At 43.1% G+C, this 26402-nt stretch overlaps 1 protein-coding gene across 3 annotated transcripts; it reads right to left on the bottom strand.

The window, feature by feature from the left end:
- Positions 1-5658: 5658 nt before the first annotated feature.
- TCEANC (transcription elongation factor A N-terminal and central domain containing) lies at positions 5659-25745 on the bottom strand. 3 transcript variants are annotated; one of them, XM_023555217.2, is made up of 3 exons: positions 25516-25576; positions 25212-25355; positions 5659-12280 (listed from the first exon to the last, which is right to left on the bottom strand). In XM_023555217.2, the coding sequence occupies exon 3, from the start codon at positions 12270-12272 to the stop codon at positions 11211-11213; it is 1062 nt and encodes a 353-aa protein (XP_023410985.1). In that variant the 5' UTR covers positions 12273-12280; positions 25212-25355; positions 25516-25576; the 3' UTR covers positions 5659-11210. The 3 variants fall into 3 exon arrangements, with proteins under 3 accessions (XP_023410985.1, XP_023410984.1, XP_064134053.1); XM_023555216.2 differs by lacking the exon at positions 25212-25355 and having other exon boundaries at positions 25516-25745; XM_064277983.1 differs by lacking the exon at positions 25516-25576 and having other exon boundaries at positions 25212-25493.
- Between the last annotated feature and the right edge of the window lie 657 nt (positions 25746-26402).

Genomic DNA, 26402 nt, shown 5'->3' with positions numbered 1-26402 from the left:
ACACAATGGTTATGGTGATAAAAATCTGATTAATTAAACTCTTCTTTGCCAACTAAATCAAGAAACTAGGGGAAAACATCCATCCTTCCTTTTTCTAAAAGAAAAAAACATGACCTTTGAATGTCTTGTAGATAAGGCTGGGGGGTTTTTTGCATTCAAAATGTCAAATTGTGCACGGGTTAATCAAAAGTAATTATTGACACAAAGCTTTGAACTGTAATTGTGACATGTAAATGTTAAATTATTCATGTGAATTCAGTTAAAGATGCACTTTAAATAAAGGTCAGCATGGGTTCCTTTGGTTAGTAAGATATGGCCTACTTTTGAGTTAAAAAAAAAAAAACATCTGAAAGAAATCAGACACAAAAGGCCACATACCGTATGAATCCATTTATGTGAAATCTCCCGAATAGGCAAATTCATAGTGACAGAAATTAGATGAGTGGTTGCCAGGGGCTGATGGAGGGAATGGCAAGTGCCTGCTGGCAGGTACAGGTTTTCTTTCTGGGCTAATGAAAATGCTTGGGGATTAGTGGTGGCAGTGGCACAACTTAACAAAAAAATGCACATGAGCTTAATAAAAACAACTTTAATAGTGCAAATAGTGTTTATATATGTTTTATATACATATATGTTTCATCTACAAATATATATATTTTGGGAGAAGCCCTGGTGGCACAGTGGTTAAGCGCTCATTGGCTAATAAAAGGTCAGTGGTTTGAACCCATCAGCTGCTCTGCAGGAAAGAGATGTGGCAGTCTGCTTCCATAAAGATTACAGCCTCGGAAACCCTATGGGGCAGTTCTGCTCTGTCCTACAGCGTAGCTATGAGCTGGAAATCGACTTGATGGCAACGGGTTTGGTTTCTGGTTTAATCTTTACAGAAGCAGATCATCAGGTCTTTTCTCCGCGGAGCCACTGGTAGGTTTGAACCACCTACCTTTCTGTTAGCAGCCAGAAGCTTAACCACTGAGCTATCAGGCCTCCTTAAGATACTAGATGGGGAACAAAGGTGCCAAATTATTCCGAGGAAAACAATATTCTCTTTTCCCATTCTCCATTCTTTCCACCCTCACGTCATTTTGCCTGTCATCGACTGCAATTGCTCTCTCTCTCTAAAGTTGTTTTTCATCCTTTACATAAGTATATGTAGGTAGTGATATGTCGTATTCCTGGCTCTTCTGGCTTGGCAAATATTTGCTGAGGGCCTTCTATGTGCCAGGAACTGTTCTTGGGGCTGGGAAGAGACTGTGAACCAAAGAGACAAAAATCCCTGACCCCATGAGTTTACCATTTACTGAGAGGAGACAGAGAACAAAATATATAAGCAAGGCATTGTATTTAAATGGTGAGGTTTTACGGAAAAAAGAAATGAGAAAGGGTGCTCAAGAGAATGTAGCACATGGCCAGGGAAGGCCTCACTCACTGCCCAAGGTGACCTTTGGCTAGGGCTTGAGAGAGGTGAGGGGAAACATTAGGAATCGGGGGCAAGAGCATTCTAGCCAGAAGCAAAGGCCCTGTGGCAGGAGTGTACCTGGCATAGTCAAGGACCAGCAAGGAGGGAAGTAGTAAGTGAAGAGTTCAAAAGGGTAACCTGAGTGCCACAAAGATAAGACTTGAAAGGCCACTGTAAGGACTTTGTCTCATGGAGATGGATGGCCTAGCCAACTGCCCTGACAGCCTCAGGGGCCACTCAATGACTCTCTTTATCCTGTCAGCGAACTTCAGGGGTGCCTCCTGAAAGCTCTTTTTGAGGAAGTGTGCCATTATCCTTCCATTTTATGTATGAGCAAACTAGGACCCTAGGTGGCACAAGCAGTTTGGGATTGACTGCTTAACGGAAAAGTTGGTGGTTTGAATCCACCCAGTGGCTCAGCCAGAGAAAGACCTGACATCCATAAAGATTACCCATTGCTGTCGAGTTGACTCCAACTCATAGTGACCCTATAGGACAGAGTAGAAATGCCCCACAGAGTTTCCAAGGCTGTCATCTTTATGGAAGCAGGCTACCACATCTTTCTCCCACGGAGCAGCTGGTAGGTTCAAATCGCCCACCTGTCAATTAGCAGCCAAGCGCTTAACCATTGCACCACTAGGGCTCCCAGAATTCTACTCTGGAAATGCTGGGGATTGAACCCGGGGCCTCATACATGCAAACAGTAACAGCAACAAAAAGGCTCAGGATGACTCACGGGATACAATAGAGACCCTGTCTGCAGTCCCTCCCTCAGCTGGTCTTTGTGTGTGTATGTGTGTGTGTATGTGTGTGACAAATACATATATATAAAACAAAACAGTTGTCGATTCAACACTTCTTACATGTATAATTCAGTGACACTAAGTACATTCATCATGTTGTGTAACCATCACCACTAAGTTGGTCTCATTTTAAAATGATCTTAAAAAATCATTTAAAATAAGTCAGTCCACTAAAATGTCTGGCAACTTTCTGCTCAGCAATTTGTGAGATTTCTCAAAGCTGAGGGTATAAAAGTCCATCTGATGAATGAAAATAAAACTGCAGAAGTAGAAGTCCTTGGTCTGCAAATGCACTCAAGACGAGAACAAACAAGCCAGCCTGGTGGACTTCTGAAGCGCCCAACAGTCAACCTAAACCTTTAGGGTCTTTCCTGTTAGACACCGGTGCACAGTGACTTCGCGTTTCTGAGACAGGTGCGGGTGGTTTCACCGGCAGTGAGTACGAGCTAAGAAGACATTAGTGGACAAGCGCCTGGCTGAGACGTGATTTGGAAAAGACAATTGAAACTGGTTTTGTAGCTTGAGGTCTGAAGTTGTTTGTAGAGAGGCACGTTAAGTGACATCTAGCCTGGTGACTCAGGGGATCACTTGGAAATTTCGTAATATTTTGCTTCAGTCTACAAACGTACAGTTAGTAAGTTTTGATACCATTTTGATGATTTGAAAGCAGCAGCTGGGGAGCTAGCTATGTTTATACACATCTCGAAAGAGAATATAGTCCAAAAATAAAAAGTAAAGATGTTTTTGAGTATGTAATATTTTAACTTGCTTATGAATTAGCAACTGTAACTTTTTGAAGGTTGTTAGAGTTTTTAAAAATAGGTGTCATTTGAAAAAGATTAATGACTACTTTTATTTGTACCTTGTTCAGATTTTAAAAGAAAAATTTTAATTTTTTTTATTGTCCTGTAGGGCACTTAGAATAACTTAACAAAGAATGCAAACTTGCTTGGCAATTTTATCATAACTGATCATTATCTCTGTTGTGTAACTCATATAGAGAATGAAGCTATAAAGGCCACTGTATTTGATAAGAAATGGTCTTTGAAACTGCATTTATATATTCATAAGCCTTCAAATTCATAAAGGAATATGAAAGTGTAAATGTCCTCAAGAAAGCTACATGTTTTTTGTAGTGTTTTAAATTAAAGGATTTCTAAAAGTAATCACTTTTTCAAAACAAGAGGAACCACATGGATGCCACCAGAAAGGTTCAGGAAGCACTCCCCACTGGAGGGAGGAGTGCAGAGCACCTGGCCCAGGTGGAGTGCAGGCGCTTCATGCTCCTGTCGCTGAAACACCAAACTGCATCAAAAACCAGCCACACCTTCTGTGGAAATAATGGGGAGCCTAACGTTTCTGGGAGCAAGCTGATCTGCCAAAAAAACCCTGCTTTCCTATGCCATAGTCCTGGCTTTGTCCCTGTGTGCCCTTGGGCAAGTTACTTAATCTTTCCTAGCCTCAGTTTCCTAAACTCTGAAATGGTAACAGTACCTGCAGGGCAGTGTAGTTGTTATGGATTGAATTGTGTTTCCCCCCCTCAAAAACAAAAAACCAAACCCATTGCCATTGAGTCAAATCTGACTCATAGTGACCCTATAGGACAGAGTAGAACTTCCCCATACAGTTTCCAAGGAGCGCCTGGTGGATTTGAGCTGCCGACCTTTTGGTTAGCAGCTGTAGCTCTTAACCACTACGCCACCACCCCCCACCCCCCAAAAAAATCTGTGTTGGAATCTACCAGGGTTTTCTTTGGTATGTTAATTAGACCATACCCGAGTGCGGGAAGGGTCAGTTCTAAATCTAATCACTTCAAAATCATAAAAAGAGTGGATTATAAATTATGTTGTAGATGATAAAAAAAGATTATTAAATTATTTCAAAAAACGCACACATGGTGGGAAGTCAGATGTTACATGAGGATCAGCAAAGCACCAAGAAACACCCAGGGCTACTCACAAGGAAGGAATCAACAGCCTTCAGAACCGTGAGAAAGTAAATTTCTGTTCTTTAAAGCCACCCACTTGTGGTATTTGTGTTACAGCAGCACTAGGAGACTACGACAGTAGTTGTGATGATTAAACGATACAATACACCTAAAGTGCCAGGAATCTAGAAAACGATGACGGAACATCCTTTCTCCCTTCCTCTGCCTAGCTAACTCCATCTCAAGTCTTACCCTGGGATCGCAGCCTCTGTGAAGCCTTCTCCTGCTCCTCCCAGGCTGGGCTAGTGGATCCCTCCTGGGTCCTCTGCACCCTGCCACTTGGGTTGGTGCCTCTCTCACAGTTCTTATAATGTCAAATGACTGTTGGCTACCTCATCTGTCCCTTCCCTGGCATTTTGTGGAGCTTTAGGCCTGGGACCATGTCTTGATCCTGTCTTCGTCCCCAGTACCTGGCAAAGTGTGAAGCGAGGTGCAGTCGTTACTGCATGATCTTTCTGACAACGCTCGGTAACATCTCTGCAAACCGAATTTTAAACAATAACGCAAATGCCATGATACAAAATTGTCATTGGTCTCCCTTTGCATTGTGGAGCTCTCTTTTGAAATCAAGAAGTCACCTTCTATAACCTAGGTACTTACGGTAAGTGCCTCTGAGAGACATAAAGACATATTTCAGTGAAATAATTTGCATTTCCTGGGACATTATAAATAACAAAGCAATCTGTCCCAAAAAACTCCGAGGCCCAGCCCCTGCAAAGGCAGTGGAGCAGGCCAGCTGCAGGCTTCCTGACTGGTATTTAGAGATGGTCATAGGGACTGAAAGGAGCCTTTCATCACAGGAAGTGCTCAGGGAAGAGACAGGGCTGTGATTGTCTTCAACATTTTATCTAAAAAAAGCAGCATGGGCAAAAAGAGAGTGATGTGGGAAAACCCATCAAGAGCCCTTCTACCTTCACGCATAACAACTAATGGTTATACCCCCTGCAGACTGACTTCTGGTCACCATGGCAACCAGGATCCAGGCTACACTTGGGCCAAATTCTGTGCTGTTTGTTATTCTTTATTATGTGGCATGGGTAGGAAATTTTGGATGGGTGTATTTTAAGGAACATCCATGTGCAAAATCAACAAGCACTTTGTCAACTATATGGATGCAAGGAGACCAGTCTTTGTGTACTCTTGTTTGAAGTCTTTTATATATTTGGACCATTGCAATGGCCACCTAGCTGGTGTCTTTGCATCCATCTTTGTTCCCCCACCCCATCTAGCTCAACATGACAGCCAGAGTGAACCTTCCTAAATGTCATTCATATCATAGCAACCAAATCACTACCAATCCCTAGTTTCAGTGGCTTCCCGACATACTTAGAAAAAAATCTAAAGTCCTTACCATGACCAACAAGGCCTCTCGTGGACCCGACAGCCCTTCTGACTTCATTCTCCTCCTTCCTCCTGCTCAATGCACCTTAGCTCTGGTGAGCGCTTGCCCTGCCTTGACTGTATCAAGCACCTTCCTGTCTCAGGGCCTTTGCACTTGCTGTTTCTATAAAAGTGGTTTTAAATTAAGTATTTAAGGAGTGAATTTTTACCCCACATGTAATTCTTTTTATTGTGGTAAATACATAGGTAACAAAACATTTGTCATTTCTATACTCTTCATACGTACAGTTCAGTGACATTAAATTATATTCATTACATTGTTCGACCATTAACTGTTTCTGATTTTTTTCATGACCCTTCTTAGTGCTCCTTAAGCATTGTGTCTTTCTCCCCACTCCCTCGAACTTACCTCTGGTAACCATTAATAAACTTTGATCTCTATACATTTGCCTATTCTGATACTTCACATAGGTGGGATCATACGATATTTGCTCTTTTGTGACTGACCTATTTCACTCCATATAATATTTTCAAGGTTACTCGCCCCATGTGTAATTTTAAAGAAAAACCCTTTCTTTTTGGGGGACCAAAGGTAGGATGTGAAAAAATGGTTATGGGTACTTTTAAAGTATAGTGCTGTCTCATCACTGAATGAAAAAAAACCCAGATTACTATTTTCCTAACTTTAGTTGCAAAATTCACCACCAAAATTGATACAAAATGAGGAAGACCACCCAGACTTCCAAAATTTGGGGAGAGAAGCAATTTCCATTTCAAGTGCTTTTATTCATCTGCAAAACTCAAGTAAAAATAAAAACTTCTACCAAAAAAGAAAAACCCAACAAATACTGACATGAACTAATTGGATTTGGTTTTCATGTGCTATGTTCTTACATGACCATTGAATAGTTTTGAAGATCATTCCAAGTCATAGGAAACCACACTTTGTGAAACTTGAGGGTTGTAGATGACTTTGCAAGATTCTCTGAATTACAGGCAGTCCCTGGGTTATGACGAGATATGTTTCCAAACGTGTCTTTAAGAATGTGTACATAAGTTAATACGGTTCTTATGTAGACTTACTTTAGTGAAAGCCCTGGTGTCACAGTGTTTAAGTGCTCAGCTGCTAATCGAAAGGTTGATGGTTCAAACTCACCAGCTGCTCCGGGGAAAAAAGATGTGGCAATCTACTTCCTTCAAGATTACAGCCTTGGAAACCGTATGGGAGAGTTTTACTCTGTCTTATAGGGTTGCTATGAGTTGGAATTGACTTGACGGGTAAAGGGTTTGGCTTAGTGCAAGAAAAGGCTCAAAGCCTTCTCAGTGACTTAAAAGCAAGTGAAGGTGATTGTGAGGAAGAATTTGTTGGAGTCGGGGGTTGGTTTGATCCTTTCAAAGTGAGGACAAATTTACATAACATTAAAGGGCAAGTTGGAGTTGTCCATTAAGTCCAATGTTCCTAACCTGCGGACTGCCTGTATTTTAAAGGACTAACATGTTGACTCACAGGCGTGGGGAAGCTGGACAATGAAAAAGGAAGACAGAGAAAGAATTGATGCATTTGAATTGTAGTGTTGTCAAAGAATATTGAAAACTCTGTGGGCTGTCAGAACAACGAATAAATCAGTCTTTGAAGAAATACAACCAAAATGTTCCTTAGAAGCAAGGATGGCAAGACTTCGCCTCACTTACTTTGGACACATCATCAGGAAAAACCAATTGCTAGAAAAGGACATCATGGTTGGTGAAGTAGAGGGTCAGTGAAAATGAGGGCAACCCTCTGTTATGGATTGAATTGTGTCCCCCCAAAATGTGTGTCAACTTGGCTAAGCCATGATTTCCAGCATTGTGTGATTGTCCACCATTTTGTCATCTGACGTGATTTTCCTGTGCTGTAAATCCTACCTCTAGAATGTTAACGAGGCAGGATTACAGGCAGTTATGTTAATGAGGCAGGATTCAATCTGTAATATTAGGTTGTATCTTGAGTCAATCTCTTTTGAAATATAAAAAAGAGAAGTGAGCAGAGAGACAGAAGGACCTCATACCACCAAAAAAGTAGTGCCAGGAGCAGAGCATGTCCTTTGGACCTGGGGTCCTTATGCTGAGAAAATCCTAGACCTAGGGGAAGATTGATGGCAAGGGCCTTCCCTGAGAGCCAACAGAGAGAGAAATCCTTCCCTGGAGCTGGTGTCCTGAATTTGGACTTCTAGTCTCTCAGACTGTGAGAGAATAAACTTCTGCTTGTTAAAGCCATCCACTTGTGGTATTTGTGTTATAGCAACACTAGATAACTAAGACACCCTCCATGAGATACACTGGCGCAATAGCCATGACAATGGACTCAAACACACCAGCGATCATGAAGATGATGCAGGACTGGGCAACATTCCATTCTGTTATACATAAGGTCACCATGAGTTGGAGTCAAGTGGATGGCAACTAACAACAACCAATGTGTTGTATCACAATAAGCAGCATAGCCACTGAGAGACCACACTGAGAAAAAATATCAAAAGAGTATTTATACTTGATTGCCACAAGCCTATTTCTTCAAAATCATTTGAAAACAAAAACATATTTCAGTGTTCTGCACCTTTGGGGAAATTCTGTCATGGAGCAGGTAGAGTGTACATAGAGATAGACCTTCAAAGCCCTAACAAGTTAGGAGAAATGGAGAAAAGAACTGGTGAAAACGAGTAGGTTTCTAGATAACGTGAAAGTAAATTTTTCAAAATTGTAAAAACCATGAACATTGTAGGATTTTTTTTAAAGGGAAAACTCAGCTGTAATCACAGAGGTGGGTTATGTTTAAGCAATTATACAAATTGGTGAAACACTGTTTGCAAAGGCCTTAAACAAGCCATTCCTCTTCAATCCATTCATTCCATGAATGTGCGTGGTCTCAAAGGCTGCAGTGGTAGGCCTCTTCTGAGAGACGGACACCCATTTTGATGAGCAGGCTTTGCGCTTCAGGCCACACACACATGCCCTTTAGGACATGAAGAATCCGAAGAGAAACCAAATGTCATAGTCAAAAGAGTTTATATGCCCTGCACGATATGTGCAAAGAAAAACAAACAATATCAACAACAACAACAACAACAAAAAAAAACCAACTCAACTCCTTGAGCTAAGCAAGAAGGACTTGAAACATAATTCTAACTGTGGGATGAGTATTGGAGTGACATTCTTGGTCCTAGGGAGACTTGTGACGTAAGAAAAGAGAAGGGAAAAGAATGACACACTAGTCACCAGATGTTAGCGCTCAAAGACACTCTTCATTTAGGCTCACAGATCTCAGAAGTCAATATCGACGCAATCCCAGTGAATTTAGAGGAAGAAAACATACAATATGAAAAATACACAATCTGTATACAAGATTCTGTGTAGGCAGCTTTAACTTTCTTCAGCTCCTGGTTGGCCATTTCCAGGACGGTCACTGTAGCAAATTCTCTTGGAGACATGGTCCCAGAGAGCAAGTTTTGTTGCAAATGAGAATTTCTGGGGTTCTTCAAATTGGAAACTTTGTTTCTGTTATAAGTTTTGTATTTTTTGAGATTTCTTGAGTAATGGGCAAAAACGTGCTCTTCAATTTATCTCCCAAATTGTACAAGTAACTTCAAATGTAAGAATCGGCACGGAGCCAATTTCTATGAGGCAAAGGTTAAATATACCTCAGAATTCCACATTCTTCAAGCTGCTGTACCATCCGTTTCTGACACTGGCCACTCTCCCTCCCCTCAGGACTCTTCCCTCCCCCATATGGGTTTGGCAATTCAGGGCAACGTCTCATAGAAGTCACGAACCGTACTTACAGTTATGTGGTTTATTAAGGAACAGGGTACAACTCAGGATCAGGATCAGGAAGCATGTAGGCAGGGTCTCCCTTCTTCAGTGCAGGACAGCCCTCCCAGTTCTTCTAGGCCCACTGAAGATAGGCTCCTCTCAGCCCTGCCGTCTGTCACCATTGGCTCTGCCACTGGGCCCCTTCTGAGCCCCTTCACCAGCTCTGCCACTGGGCCCCTTCTTGGGCCTCTCACTGTCTTCAGTGTTACAGCCCTTGATCAGTAGTACATCTCTTCTTAGGAGGAGCCTTGCCTCCTCTCTCTTTGCTTCTTTCTTCCCTCTGCTTCTCTTCTTGCCTCTGTCTACAAAACCTCCGTGGGGTTGGCTGTATATATATACAAACGCCTCCTCATAAATTTCAAGGCATGGCCCTCCCACCAGGGCTACAAACTGACCAATCCCCTCTTGCTAGGCCACAGATACTTCATTTGCATAGTAGGCTGGACTAGGCTGCAACTCACCTCATTTGCATTGTTACTGACCAATCCCTGCAAGGTACCAACCAATCATAGGACAGGCTTCACCCCAGGGCCAGGCAGAAAGCATCAAACCAAGTTGTTTACAACTTACCCAGGAAATTGTGATGGACCAGGACAAAAGTGACAAACCACCTAGGGTAGAAAACTAGGGCAAAGGTAACTCCTCAGGGCTTAGAGGAAAAACCTCTCAAGCTGTTTTTCCAAAGAACCAAAGCAAAAGGCCACATAAAGGAACTCATTTCACCACATAAATTTTTGCCACAAATCAGTTTTTGGCAGATCTGTGGAAGAACTCATTAAAGCTTTGTAAAAAACTTCTTTGTAAAGAGGTTCTGGGATTAGTTTGAGGAGGGCTATTTAAGGTCCTGTGGGTTTGGGTTTTTTTTTTTTTTTAGCTCGCTCAAGTCACAGCACCTCTGTGGACTTACTTCCTCACCTGTAAAGTGTACAGAATAACACCCTCCTTCCAGAGCTGTAAAACGCATCAGGTGAGAGCCTATTTATCAGTACTTCTCAACCCTGGCTGCATCTTAAAATAACTCAAGGAATTAAAAAAAAAAAAAAAGTTGACACCTAGGCCCCATCTGGAAGATTCAGATAATTGCTCTAGGGTGGGGCCTTGGAATCAGCCTGCGGATTGCTGCCGCTCCCAGGTGATTCTAATAAGCAGCCATTGCTGTAAACAATAGGCCTCTTGCTCAAGCAGAGCTTCTCCGACTAGAATGAACAGGGTCCTGGGGGCGGGGGAAGGAGGGGGAGATCCTGCCAAAATGCAGATTTTGATTCAATAGTGTGCAGACTGAGAACCTGCATTTCTAACAGGCTCCTGTGTTGAGCTGTTGGTCCCCCACCATACTCTGAATAGAGAGACACTAAATGCCTGCAAATTGGGGGCACTGGTGGTTCAGTGGTAGAATTCTCATGTAGAAGCCAGAGACCTGGTTTCAATTCCCAGCCAATGCACTTCCTTTGCAACCCTATGGATGCTAACGATCCAATCCCCAATCCATCATGGGTTGGGATTTTGTTTCACTGTGCGTGGGGATGCCATGAGTCAAGGGTCAGGGCAGCTAACAACAAACGGCTGCAAGACACAATGGAAATTAAATTGCCATACACTTCCCCCAAACTATCAACTTTTGGCAATAGCGGTATGAGCGTCAGCAAACTACTTTCTTTCTTCTTAGGATCGTTTTAAGACTAGTGTATAAGATTTTAAAAACAAGCATGAAAGAGTTGTATAAATAAAAGGCATCACTTGGGTTATGTGTTGCTAAGAGAACATTTATTGACAATTATAAGCACACCCACTTGCTGTGGTACCACTGCTCTCCGCATTCATTACAAATAACGTAGGTCATCATTTGTTCATCAGGGTTGGAATTCCTCACCCAACTTGGAAGGAAAAGTGCTCCTCGGGCAATTACAGTGACCTTGCAGTTGTATTTCTCACATCGTCTGCATTTGATTTTATTTGTTGGTGTGCCATCGAGTTCTTGGGGAAGACGATGTTCCTGTATAGAAGATTCTGTGTAGGCAGCTCTCAGGTCCTTCAGCTCCTGGTTGGCCATTTCCAGGACGGTCATTGCAGCAAATTCTCTGGGAGACATGGTCCCAGACAGCAAGTTTTGTTGCAAATGAGAATTTCTGGGGTTCTTCAAATTGGAAACTTTGCTTCTGATACAAGTTTTATATTTCTTGAGATTTCCCGAATAAAGGGCAAAAATGTGCTCTTCAATTTCTCTTGCAAATTTTTGCCACAAATCAGCTTTTGGCAGATCTGTGGAAGAACTAGTTAAAGCTTTGTAAAGAAGTTCTATGCTTTTGGTTCTCAAAGGCGTTGTGGGACCAACCAGCGACTCACTGGATTCCTTGCCAGTGGGTGTCAGGTCACAACCACTGCAGTGCCCTTCCTTAGGTACCACGTGAACAGCACTATTTGCTGGCACGATCATTTCAATGGCTTCCGCAACATCTTGGAATGATGGCCAAGGATTAGAACTAGAGACGTCCATGATCTCATCTTGACTTGGGTCATGAGAATGTCCTGAGTTCTCTTCCTTATTACCACTCATGGGAGATAACTGAGGGTTGTCTATTGGCTTGCAGTGAGTCATCCTATAAAGTGCTCTCCACTTTGACAGCAGACACTTGGCTTTCTTCTTCAAAGTCACCGTGGGGCAGTGTTTGAGGACTCTGTACACAACTCTGACCACATCTGTTTCCTGGAGATGCTCCTTAGTCACATGAATCATTTCTAGTTCAGTCAGGTGGTTGCCAATATCCTCAAAATTCCTCTTAGCTATGAGTTGCTCAATAAGTGCAGCTCTGGCAGCTATCTGGTTCTTGGCAGACATCCTTACAGCTGCAAAGAAAAGGGAAAAGAAGTTTCAGTTTTCTGAGGCTTGCTTTGACCAGCCAGCTTCCTGATAACAAAACAGCACTTTCTGCCTGCTACCTCCACAGTGTTTTCTGAAAGTTGTATAATATAAAAGGTTCCAGCATGTTAGAAAATGGAATCTGAAATGTGGTGTGCTCCTAGTTGCAAAAGTTCCAGTCACAGTGAAAACCCCGATCAACACCCCTTCCCCTGGCCCTTTCTTTGTCTTGCTAACCACAAGCTTATTTTGAGAAACATTTTTCAGGAAGTCGCAGCAGGTAGTGGCTCCATCCACTGAACTAGCCTGAGCTACACCTTGAAGCATGCGCAGATTGAAGAGATCACGTCCTTCAACCGACCCCCGGACCCGATTGTCACCAGAAGGAACGATACTTCTCAGCCCATGATTTCACTCGATTGCATTTTCGAAGCGAGGGGTCCCACTACACGCACATCCGACAGAAGATGATTTAATATCCAGACCCCCAAATATGGGCATGGGAGGGCTAAAGGCAGAAAGTTCCGGGTACCAAGCCCAACCCCCAAGGCCACTGGACACAAAAAGCTCCCCAGTCCCTTAGACTGGCAAGCACATGGCCTTAAGGTCACCAGACCCCATGTGCTCCTTGTATGCACAGACAATAAACTTGCCACTTTGTTTCCCTTGCAATTAGTGTCCATCTTATTGCAATTGGCTAATTAGATAGGACAAGAACCCGAGTGGAGTTCGGTTACAACGGTAGTAAAAAAATGAAAAAAGCAATTACTCAGCCATAAAAATATATAAAAGTCCTGATATATGTGATAACACGGATGAACCTTTAAAACATTATGTTGAGTCTCTGTTTACAATAGCAAAAAGCTGGAAGGAACCAAGGTGTCCATCAACGGATGAATGGATAAATAAATTGTGGTATATTCACACAATGGAATACTACGCATCGATAAAGAACAGTGACGAATCTGTGAAACATTTCATAACATGGAGGAACCTGGAAGGCATTATGCTGAGTGAAATTAGTCAGAGGCAAAAGGACAAATATTGTGTAAGACCACTATTACGAGATCTTGAGAAATAGTATAAACTGAGAAGAACACATACTTTTTTTTTAATTAACTTTTATTGAGCTTCAAGTGAACGTTTACAAATCAAGTCAGATTGTCACATATAAGTTTATATACATCTTACTCCGTACTCCCACTTGCTCTCCCCCTAATGAGTCAGCCCTTCCAGTCTCTCCTTTGTGACAATTTTGCCAGCTTCCAACTCTCTCTATCCTCCCATCCCCCCTCCTGACAGGAGATGCCAACACAGTCTCAAGTGTCCACCTGATATAATTAGCTCACTCTTCATCAGCATCTCTCTCCTACCCACTGTCCAGTCCCTTTCATGTCTGATGAGTTGTCTTCGGGGATGAGAACACATACTTTTGTGGTTACGAGGAGGGGAGGGAGGGTGAGAGAGGGTTTTTTACTGATTAGTTAGTAGATAAGAACTGCTTTAGGTGAAGGGAAGGACAACACTCAATACATGGACGGTCAGCTCAACTGGACTGGACCAAAAGCAAAGAAGTTTCTGGGATAAACTGAAGGCTTCAAAGGTCAGCGGAGCAAGGGCGGGGGTTTGGGGACTATGGTTTAAGGGGACTTCTAAGTCAATTGGCAAAATAATTCTATTATGAAAACATTCTGCATCCCACTTCGAAATGTGGTGTCTGGGGTCTTAAATGCTAATAAGTGGCCATCTAAGATGCATCAATTGGTCTCAACCCACCTGGAGCAAAGGAGAATGAAGAACACCAAGGTCACACGATAACTAAGAGCCCAAGAGACAGAAAGAGCCACATGAACCAGAGACCTACATCCTCCTGAGACCAGAAGAACTAGTTGGTGCCCGGCCACAACCGATGACTGCCCTGACAGGGAGCACAACAGAGAACCCCTGAGGGAGCAGGAGATCAGTGGGATGCAGACCCCAAATTCTCACAAAAAGACCAGACTTAATGGTCTGACTGAGACTAGAGGAACCCCGGTGGTCATGGTCCCCAAACCTTCTGTTGGCCCAGGACAGGAACCATTCCCGAAGACAACTCATCAGACATGAAAGGGACTGGACAGTGGGTAGCAGAGAGGTGCTGATGAAGAGTGAGCTATCTGTATCAGGTGGACACTTGAGACTGTGTTGGCATCTCCTGTCTGAAAGGGGGATGGGAGGATAAAGAGAGTTGGAAGCTGGCAAAATTGTCACGAAAGGAGAGACTGGAAGGGCTGGCTCATTAGGGGGAGAGCAAGTGGGAGTACAGAGTAAGGTGTATATAAACTTATATGTGACAGTTTGACTTGATTTGTAAACATTCACTTGAAGCTCAATAAAAGTTAATAAAAAAATTATGCTGAGTGAAATAAGCCAGGCACAAATGGACAAATACTATATCATCCTACTTACAAGAAATATCTAAATAGGCAAAGGCATAGAGACCAAAGTTTATTAGTGGTTACCAGGGGTGGAAGGAAAGGGGAAAGGTGAGTCACTGCTTAGGGGGCATTGAGTTTTTGTTAATGGTCCTGGAATAATTTGGAATAGGATAGTGGCAGTGGTGGCACAACATGACGAAAGGAGTCAATGTCACTGAAGTGTTCATGTAAAGATTGTGGAATTGCCAACTGTTTGGTTATATGTATTTTTACCACAATAAAAACACAAAAACCAGCACCACAAAGAGCTTCTGTACTCCCATTGGCTTAGAAGAGGCTTGTTGGATGATGGGTTATAAGCTTCCCATCTCCAACGTTACCAAGCAGTGATCCTTCTAGATCAAGATGAGTCAGTTAATGTGGACAGATGTTAGTGACCGTGATGGGGATACAGTCATGCCGTGTCAGCATCAATGTGGTGATGCTGAGCAATGCTGGGCAGATTTTCCCCACATTCAGCTACTTAACTGAACCACTTGCTGATTTTATCATCTTTACCTAGTATTTTTCTGAATATGAAAGAATGAGGAACAGAGCAAAAAGGGGACACTAAAGTCTCAAGGAGCATGAAGGTTCAAGGCTGGGGGTCAGCCGGAACCAAGTCTGGAAAAGAATCTGTGGAGCCTGGTATCATGATATCCACGGTGCTGGGCCCCAAAGTCAACAGGCCAGCGCATGATGACATCAGTCTTCTGAAAAAAAAAATTTTTTTTAAGCACATGGTAAAAGGTTACAACTTTGGACTAACAGGTCCTTAAGCCAGAGTTTGGTGTCATTAACTTAAAAAATAGTAATTTTATTTTTGTTGTTGTTGTTGAGGATATACACAGAACACACACAAATTCAACAATTTCTACATGTATTTCAGTGACATTGATTACATTGAGCTGTGCAACCATTCTCACCCTCCTTTTCTGAGTTGCTCTTCCCCCAATAACATAAACTCACTGCCCCCTAAGTTTCCTATTTAATCTTTCCAGCTGCTCTTGTCAATTTGATCCCATATACATAGTTCTTTCTTTAAAAGAGCACAATGCTGTACGTAAGCTATTGTTTGGTACTAAGAATACTTCAGGGGATATTTTTGGTTTAAGGTTTAAAGATTATCTCAGGGTAATAGTTTCAGGAATTTATCCAGCCCCCATGGCTCCAGAAAGTCTGGATTCCAGGAGAATTTGAAATTATTCTGTATTTCCCCCCCTTTGATTAGGATTCTTCTTTAGAATCTTTGATCAAAATGTTCAGTAGTGGTAGCCAGGCACCATCCAGGGTGTCCTTAACTTTTAACTGTCAAAATTTGCTGGATGGCTACATCTGTGTGAATCTTACCCTGGGCAGACAAATATTTACTTTTTCGAACCAATCTATTTTTCCGTCCAAATCCCTGGAGGGAGAATCCTTGTGACTGTTCCATCACTGTACTTTGGAAGCAGATAACTTGCATTCTAGATTTTATATGTTCACAGCTGAAGAGGAATTATGCCCGAGGATGGAATTTGGACTTGGAGTTGATCACTGAGTCGGAATCAACTCGACGGCAATGTGTCTGGCTTTTGCACAATGTGATGGAGTGAATGTGTTTGCATGTGGCAAGGACATGAATTTGGGGGGGCCGAAGGGTGGAATGTTATGGGTTGAATTGTGTCCCCCCCAAAATATGTGTTGTAAATCCTAAGCTCCATGCTTATGGTTATAATCCCACTTAGGAATGGGTTGTCTTTGTTATGTTAATGAGGTGGTATTAGTGTAGGGTGTGTCTTAAATCAATCTATTTTGACATATAAGAGATTAAGCAAGAAAGTGAAAGCAGCAGAGATGGGGGAAGAGAGATGCCAAGCCCCATGGAGACTGCCCAGGAGCAGAAGTTCAAAGAGACAAGGGCCTTCCTCCAGAGCCAACAGAGAGACTTTCACCTAGAGCCAGTACCCTGAATGCAGACCTCCAGTCTCCTAAACTGTGAGAAAATAAATTTTTGTTTGTTAAAGCCACCCACTTGTGGTATTTGTTATAGCAGTTCTAGATAACTATGACAGTAATCTGACATCTGTGAATTTACTTTAAAGAGATTAGAGATATAGAAGCTGTATATGTAAGAATTTTCTTTAAACTGAGAAACAATAGAAAGTTCCCCAAACAGGAGAATGATTAAAAAATTGTGGCACACTCCTGTTGTTGTTGTTAGGTGCCATCGAGTCGGTTTCAACTCATAGCAACCCTATGCACAACACAATGAAACACCGCCCGGTCCCATGCCATCCTTACAATCGTTATTATGCTTGAGCTCATTGTTACAGCCACTGTGTTGATCCACCTCGTTGAGGGTCTTCCTCTTTTCCACTGACCCTGTACTCTGCCAAGCATGATGTCCTTCTCCAGGGACTGATCCCTCCTGACAACATGTCCAAAGTATGTAAGACGCAGTCTCACCATCCTTGCCTCTAAGGAGCATTCTGGCCGCACTTCTTCCAAGACAGATTTATTCCTTCTTTTGGCACTCCATGGTATATTCAATATTCTTCACCAACACCACAATTCAAAGGCGTCAACTCTTCTTCAGTCTTCCTTAATCATTGTCCAGCTTTCGCATGCATATGATGTGATGGAAAATACCATGGCTTGGGTCAGGCGCACCTTAGTCTTCAGGGTGACATCTTTGCTCTTCAGTACTTTGAAGAGGTCCTTTGCAGCAGATTTGCCCAATGCAATGTGTCTTTTGATTTCTTGACTGCTGCTTCCATGGCTGTTGATTGAGGATCCAAGTCAAATGAAATCCTTGACAACTTCAATCTTTTCTCCATTTATCATGATGTTGCTCATTGTTTTCTTTATGTTGAGCTGTAATCCACACTCAAGGGTGTGGTCTTTGATCTTCATTAGTAAGTGCTTCAAGTCCTCTTCACTTTCAGCAAGCAAGGTTGTGTCATCTGCATAATGCAGGTTGTTAATAAGTCTTCCTCCAATCTTGATGCCCTGTTCTTTTTCATATAGTCCAGCTTCTCTTATTATTTGTTCAGCATACAGATTAAATAGGTATGGTGAAAGAATACAACCCTGACGCACACCTTTCCTGACTTTAAACCAATCAGTATCCCCTTGTTCTGTCTGAACAACTGCCTCTTGATCTATGTAAAGGTTCCTCATGAGCACAATTAAGTGTTCTGGAATTCCCATTCTTCTCAGTGTTATCCATAGTTTGTTATGATCCACACAGTCAAATGCCTTTGCGTAATCAATAAAACACAGGTAAACGTCCCTGTGGTATTCTCTGCTTTCAGCCAGGATCCATCTGACATCAGCAATGATATCCCTGGTTCCATGTCCTCTTCTGAAATCGGCCTGAATTTCTGGCAGTTCCCTGTCGATATACTGCTGCAGCCATTTTTGAAAGATCTTCAGCAAAATTTTGCTTGGGTGTGATATTAATCATATTGTTCTATAATTTCCACATTTGGTTGGATCACCTTTCTTGGGAATGGACATAAATATGGATCTCTTCCAATCAGTTGGCCAGGAAGCTGTCTTCCATATTTCTTGACATAGACGAGCGAGCACCTCCAGCGCTGAATCTGTTTGTTGAAACATCTCAATTGATATTCCATCAATACCTGGAGCCTTGTTTTTCGCCAGTGCCTTCAGAGCAGCTTGGACTTCTTCCTTCAGTACCGTCAGTTCCTGATCATATGCCACCTGTTGAAATGGTTGAATATCGACTAATGTTTTTTGGTATAATGACTCTGTATTCCTTCCATCTTCTTTTAGGATGATATAATAATACAACCATTTAAAATCAAGTTTTTTAAGAATAGTTAATAACATGGGAAAATGGTCAGAACATAACATTAAGTGAAAAGAAGCAGGATGGAAAACAATATAGACAAAAGGCTAACACAGAGATGCCATATGACCCAGCAATTCTACTCCTGAGTATACACCCAGAAGAACTGGAAACACATGTCCACAAAAAAACTTCCACATGAATGTTCACAGCAGCATTATTGATTATAGCCAAAAAATGGAAACACCCAGATGTCTATCAGTGGATGAATGGGTAAACAAAATGTGGTCTCTCCATGCAATGAAATATTTACCCATAAAAAAATGAAGTACTGATACATGTTACAACATAGGTGAACTCTGAAAACATGATGCTAAATTAAAGAAGCCAGTCACACAAGAACACATATTACATGATTCCATTTTGCGGTGTGATGGATTGCTTTTATATCACCCGTCTAGCCATGGTCATGTAACTTCCAGAAAATGACTGGGTGGGACTCTGCAAATAAGGTACTTGTGGCCCACCAAGTGCATTGGGCAGTTTTTGCTAATGCTAATAAGGTGCATGGAACTTTTTGCAAGGGTGGGACTATGCAAATAGGGTACATGGAGCCCTTGTAGGGGATTGGTCAGTTTGTGGTTTTGCTGGGCGAGGGGGCTGGGAATGCCTTGAAATTGATAAGGAGCTTGCTATATAACCAGCTCCCCAGAGGGTTGAGACAGAGACATGGAGAGAGAAAAAGGGATTGCAACAGTGAAGATGATGAGACAAGGTGTGATGAGAGCGGCAGTGGCAGGAGCGGCAAGGACCAGGGCCCGGTGGCAGCAGGGCAAGCTGATCCTGATCCTGAATTGTAACCTGTTACTTCCCTAATAAACTCCATAATCATTAGTACAGTTTGTGAGTCCTGTAAGATGTTGCAGCGAATTATGGAACCCAAAGAAGGCAAGAAGAGTACTGAGGGGAGGGGGAGTAGCTGGTGTTAGAGATGATGGAGTGGGACAGCAGCTTGGAGAAGTTAGACATTTGGGACATCTTTAACCTCCGCCTCAAAAGAACCAGCTTTGTGCTGATCCTTATAAAAGAAATTATTCATTCATAGTTACATAAAACATCTAGAATAGGTATTAATACAGAAAGTAGATTAGTGATGCTGGGGGGAGGAGGGAGACAGTGAAGTGGGAGAAAAAGGGAATGGCTGCTAATGTGTGTAAGTTTTTTTGGGGAGGGAGGTTGGTAAAAATCTGGAAATACCAAAAAAAAAAAAAATGAATTGTATACTTTAAATAGATGAATTGAATTGTATGTGAATTATCTCAATAAAGCTGTTATTTAAAAGAAAACCATATAAAGTCTGATCTGAATTTTATATAAAATTACACGTAAAGAGATAAGGCTAAAAAGAGACACACGAATTTTATAAACAGTAGTATTTTCTGAATGGTAAGATGTTAGGTGATTTTTATTTGCTCTTTTATTCTTTTCTGTATTTTCTACAATGAGCATGTATTATTTGCAGAATCAGAAGTTATTAGTCTAATATAATTTCATGATAAAAAACATATACTTAAAATATTTGCCTACTGAAAAATGGTACAGTAAAAGGATCAATCTTTTATCTTCCGTCTGGAATCAGCAGATTGTCTCTTCAAGGTGCTACATCACCTGTGGCTTTGCATTGAGATTAGCATTCACATTTTTCTCAAAAATCTATAGCTGAATCTAAAACAGTGGAATCTCCCCTCAAACCCTGTCTCAAGATACACAGAGCTCAGGAGCCCTGAAGACAACAGCATGGTGCAGATTGGCATTTCCCTGCTGAAAGCCTAGTACGCGCCTTCTCCATTCCGAGTCTGGCATTTTGACCACCAGGGGGAGCTGGAATGCAGAAAACCTGGGCAGCCGGGTTTTTAAGTCAGTTCAACAATCACTCAGTGGGCCCATCAATTCAGGATCTTAAGCGGCTGTTTTTCTAATTATCCAGAATCAGCACTTAAAGGGGATTCTTTGCCCCTTTTTAAAGATCCACCTTTAAAGAGTGAAAACAGCAGAAGAGGTCTTCCTAAAGGCTCAGTAAATAGAGGACAGGCAAGATAGCACAGAAGAAAATAAAAAACAATAGTAAACAAGCACCCTCAATTGCTCAACCTTGATCTCAGAACTGTCAGCTTGCGATGTGTTGGAAGGCGAGCCATTGTGTCACAATGGTAACGTTTCAAGTTGCTCAAAACCCTTGAGCTCGTGCTCATTAATATATATCCATTCTGTCTGCATTTTATATTCATTCTACATACATTACCATCAGGATTGGGATTTCTGGCTGTTAGAGAGGTGGTTAATAAAAGACAGGTATAGTGTGCCCACTAGGACGTTAAGCAATATTTAACTCAGGTCAGAATTTCTCAACCCAGCTCAGAATTTCGAGGGGATTCTGAAAGGGAACTGTTTTAACTGTAGCTTCAAGGTTTCAACGTGGTGAAAGCTAGCACCAGCCAACCTTTTTCTTTACTCATATAAATCTACAGAAGTTAACGTATTCATGTGGGAGAAACTAAAAGGCACTGGGCTCTTCCTATGTCCTTTGATTCCTCTCGCCTCCAAATTTTTAACAGCATTTAAATCCTGTCAAATGTTCCATTCCCCCTGGGGGATTATGATGTGGATATAAAGCTTTTTATAGCCCTGGTGGTAGGATGTATAATCAACTTGGATGCAAAATTTTGAGAAAGACCATAAAGACAATGTAAGCTGTGTATACAGTTTAGAGTTCTAAATAGTACATTCAACAAATACTATGTATCTAGTATGTGCTGGAAACCCTGGTGGTGTAATGGTTAAGAGCTACGGCTGCTAACTAAAGGGTCGGCAGTTTGAATCCACCAGGAGCTCCTCGGAAACTCCACGGGGCGGTTCTACTCTGTCCTATAGGGTCGCTATGAGTCGGAATCAACTCGACGGCACTGGGTTTGGTTTGGTTTTGGTTTAGTATGTGCTAGAGGCCACCACCCGTCTGTCAGTGTGTCGTACTGTGGTGGCCTGCATGTTGCTATGATGCTGGAAGCTATGCCACAGGTATCTCAGAGACCAGCAGGGTCACTCACAGCGGACAGGTTTCAGGGGGAGCTTCCAGACTAAGACTAGGAAGAAAGGCTTGGCGATCTACTTCTAAAAATCAGCCAATGAAAACCCTATGGATCACAACAGAACAGTGTGTGATACAGTGCAGGAAGATGGGGCCCCCTAGGTTGCAGGCACCCAGAACGCACAGCGGCCACAACAATGGACTTGAGCATACTGATTGTGAAGATGACACAGGGCTGAGCAATGTTTCAATCTGTTGTACATGGGGTCGCCATGAGTTTGAGCCAACTCCACAGCAACGGACAATACCATGTGCTACAGGCTGAGTGGAAACCCTGGTGGCGTAGTGGTTAAGTGCTACGGCTGCTAACCAAAAGGTTGGCAGTTCGAATTGGCCAGGCGCTCCTTGGAAACTCTATGGGGTAGTTCTACTCTGTCCTCTAGGGTCGCTATGAGTTGGAATCGACTGGACGGCACTGGGTACAGGCTGAGCACAGAGACAGGAGCCAACAGCCTAGTGGAAGGAATCCTGAAAAGTAACTGGCCAACAACAACACAGGTGGTGTTCCCACAAGGATAACCCCTGGTTGCTAGGGTAAACACATAAGCCATAGAACCCTAAATCATGGCTCTCCATCATCTGGCCAGCTGCCTTTACTCCGATTCATGACACTTGGTTAGAGGGGTCATACTCTAGTAGAACTCTCAGCAAGATACTCCCTCATTTCTCTGCTGGAAGCCTTTGGGAGGTTCCCCTCACTCTCAGGTTAGAGTATAAGCTCCTTGGCGTGTGATGGAAGGCCTCCCCCGATATTCTGAGCCCGATGGCCGCCATCCATTTCAGAGCTCAGTGCCTCAGTTCCAGGAGATCCCTGAGCCTGGCCTATCTCTGACCATCAGTGGTTCTCAACCCTGGCTGCATATTCAAGCTCTCGAGTGTTCAACACTCAAGTGTTCAAGCTCTCTAGGTGATTCCAACTTCAACCAGAGTGGACACCATTGCTCCATGCATACACACACACAGCCCTCCCCTCCCCTCCTGCAGCAAGCCTCTCCCAATGAGGCCACCATCAGTCCGAAAGACATCTCCATTCCTGGTCCTGGACTGAACCGAGAGTCTCTGATTTCAGAAAATATGAACAACACCCACTGTGTACAACTCACCTCAGAACTGTCTCTACAAATTACAACAGGTGATTGTAACTGTTCGAAGTATAATGGTACACTCGATTTCCAATACTCATTCTTTTAAGAAATTTACCTCTTAACAGTAGCACAGTGGTTAAGTGTTCAGCTGCTAACCAAAAGGCTGGTGGTTTGAGCTCACCAGCTACTCTGCAGGAGTCTGCTCCCGTAAAGATTACAGTGTTGGAAACCCTACGGGGTAGTTCTATTGTGTCCTATAGGGTCATGATGAGTTGGAATCGACTTGACAGCAACGGGTTTGGTTTTTGGTAACAATGAAAGGCAATGTACATTTCCTGAGCAACTCCATGTGCCACACACACTCATATAATGTCATCTCAATCCTGACAATAACTCTCCAAGACAGATACACTGTTTCAGTTAATGCGCCTGGCTGCTAACTGAAAGGCTGGAGGCGCCTCAGAACGGCCTGGTGATCTGCTTCTGAAAACTCAGTCATTGAAAAGCCTATGGAGCACAGTTCTACTCTGACACACATGGAGTCACCATGAGTCGGAGTTGACTCAACGGCCACTTTTTTCTTCTTTAATCATGTTTAATTATTTAGCGTCTGTCCTCCCCACAAGGCTGGAACCATAAGAGAAGAAATCACCTCTGTTTTAATCACCAATACACACCTGGCAGATAGCTGGTCAGTGCTTTCTATTCCTCAACAAATATTTTTTGGTAAATGAGTAAAAAGCATCTGGGATGTTCTCCCCTCTGCTTGCCAGCTTCATTCCCTTTCACTACAGGCCAGCTTGCTTGTTCTCATTGCACCTGAGCTCTGTACCCGTTTCTTTCATGGGAGACCGACTCCATCTCAGTTCTACTGCAAAAGATCATGGAGTAACGGAGCCTATTGAGGGCTGACCAAGTGGGCTCTCAGAGGGGTCGAGTCCTTTGGGGATAAAGATGGTCAGGGAAGTACAGTTCTCGGAAGTGAGGGGTGTTGAGCAACCTCACTTCTTGGGGAGGTTTCTTGGCCACCCTGTACTTCAATTTCCTTATCTACAAAACGGGGAAAAATCCAATGTCCTAGGATAAATATGAGAATTAAAAAATCCTTATAAAGTGCTTAGAACTATGCCTGTCACACAGTAAGCCTGACTGACAAGTACAACATTATAAACCTACATACCCTGTTGCCGTCGAGTCAATTCCAAGTCATAGCGACCCTACAGGACAGAGCACAACTGCCCCGTAGGGTTTCCAAGGTTATAAACTTTATAGGAGCAGGCTGCCACATCTTTCTCTCTCAGAGTAGCTGGTGGATTCGAACCGCCAACCTTCCGGTTAGCAGCCAAGCACTTCATCGCTGCGCGACCAGGGCTCCTTCTAACAAGTATACTGGTCTACAATGATAATGTTGAAAAGTATCTAACATAGCAGGCATTGTCCTAGAGCAGGGGATCAGCAAATTTTTTTTTGTATAAGGCCAGCTGGTGAATAATTTTAGGCTTTGCGGGCCATACAATCTCTGTAGGGACTATTCAACTCTGTTCTTGTAGCAGGAACAGCAGCCATAGACAACACTTAAAGGAATGGCTGTGGCTGTGTTCCAATAAAATTTCACTTATAAAAACAGGCAGGCTGGATTAGGCCCACAAGTCACAGTTTGCTGACTCTTTTCTAGAGCAGTGCTGCCCAAACAATATAAAGTAAACCACGTATAGAATTTAAAATTTATAGCAGCCACATTCAAAAAGAAAAGCAAACAGGTGAAATCAATTCATTTTACTTAACTGTACTAAAATACTGCCCTTTCAACATGCAACCAACAGAAACAAGTTACTGAGATATTTTGCATTCTTTTTTTCTTACTAATTCTCTAAAATTCGCTGCTTACAGCACATCTCAATTCAGACTAGCCACAGTTCAAGCGCTCAATATGGTTGTTAGCGGCTACCTTTTTGAACAGTACAGCTCTAGAGCAAATACTAATACAGATGATTAGACACACAACTATACTCCTAGCTTCTCCATATCAAAAAGTTTATATAGTGCCAGCAAAAGCAGGCCCTTGTTGAAAGAATACATAAAAAAGTTGGCGAATTTCAACTAACATTGTATGGGCAAGGTGCACAGATCTACACTGAAACTGCCTAACCCTGAGAAGCGGGGGAAAGATGAAATGGAAAGACATTTCCAGAAGCTGGTGAAAAAATCAGCAGTAACCTAATTTGAGATCTAAAGACAATTTTAAGTTTCTAGCCCTATCCCACACACCTCTTCAGGTTTGGGGGAGTCGGGGTAGAGGAAGCCCCTCCCTCTTAGGACAGAAATGATGCCAACTGTTGGTAGGATCGTTGCACTTTCTGAATAGCCGCTCAACACTGCACTAGGGCCCTTTCACCTTATGCTGATCACTAGTTAGGCAAAACGAGGGAAACTGACCAGCCCAAGAGCCTGGTCAAGCCCCGGTTTGGGTTCCGGTGGGTGGCGTTTAAACACTTGCGGCCCGAAGGGAACGCTCGCAGCAAGCAACTGGCGCACAAGCAGCAGCGGCCTCGAAGGTTCTGCCCACTTCGGCGACTTCCGCTGGAGGAGAGAGGACAAGAGAGGGGGCACCTTTGGGCCTACCCGACCCAGGGCGCCCCGAAGAGCCGCCCCGAACGGGGAGGGAGGGTGGGCTTCCACGGGAAACCAGGGCTCGCCGTTTTGCGGGGCAGAGGCCCCAAGGACGTGGGGCGCAGCTCACCAAAAAGTGCAGGTGAAGCCCGGGGGCACTCAGAGATCACGGCGTCCCGAAACAACTTCCGTTCTCCACTACGGGCGGGGCGGGACCAACAAAGGGTCAACCATTCCAAGCTCGCGGAGCGGGGAACACGCGCGTGCGTGCTAGGAAATGGCGCCTGCGCAGAGGGATGGGAGGTAGAGGGGCCGCCTCTCGGCAGCTGGCTGGCGTTCCATCGCTCAGCGAATTTTAAGAAAATAGCCACGCTGATTTTTTTTTTTTTTTTTTAGCAGCAAATGTGTTGATGTAGCCTAAAACTTACCCTTTGTCCTTCCAGTCAAGACAGTGCTCAGCCGTTGGTATAACTTTGGACATAATTGTGAATTACCTTTTTATTTAACGCAGTGGTTAATTCAACTAGAATTTATTGCACCCCAGCATGAATGCCACCACCCGTCTGTGAGTTTGTTGTACTGTGGTGGCTTGTGTGTTGCTGTGATGCTGGAGGCTATGCCACTGGTATTCCAAATACCACCGGGGTCTCCATGGTGGACTGGTTTCAGTGGCGCTTCCAGACTAAGACTAGGAAGAAAGGCCTGGCAATCGACTTGAAAATTAGCCAAAGAAAACCTTACGGATAGCAAAACTTATGACCATGAAGATGGTACAGGACCAGGCAACTTTTTCATTCTGTTGAGTCGGAGCCAACTCGATGACAACTAACAAGAACAGCAGCATGAAAAGTCAATGTGAAAATAGTAGACATTTATTAAGTAGCCATGTGCATCCCAGACTCCTCACCTGTGCAGATTTTTTGCCCTGCAAGGGGAGAGTAAAACCAAAGTGATGGTTGAAGCAGGGAATGCGGCAGCCTCCTCTGCTGATCCCCTCCTATAAGGTAATTTGGGGAA

The sequence above is a fragment of the Loxodonta africana genome, chromosome X, assembly GCF_030014295.1.
Source record: "Loxodonta africana isolate mLoxAfr1 chromosome X, mLoxAfr1.hap2, whole genome shotgun sequence".
Taxonomy (NCBI): domain Eukaryota; kingdom Metazoa; phylum Chordata; class Mammalia; order Proboscidea; family Elephantidae; genus Loxodonta; species Loxodonta africana.
Note: the sequence above shows the minus strand (reverse complement) of the source record. Positions and strands in the feature narration are given on the sequence as shown.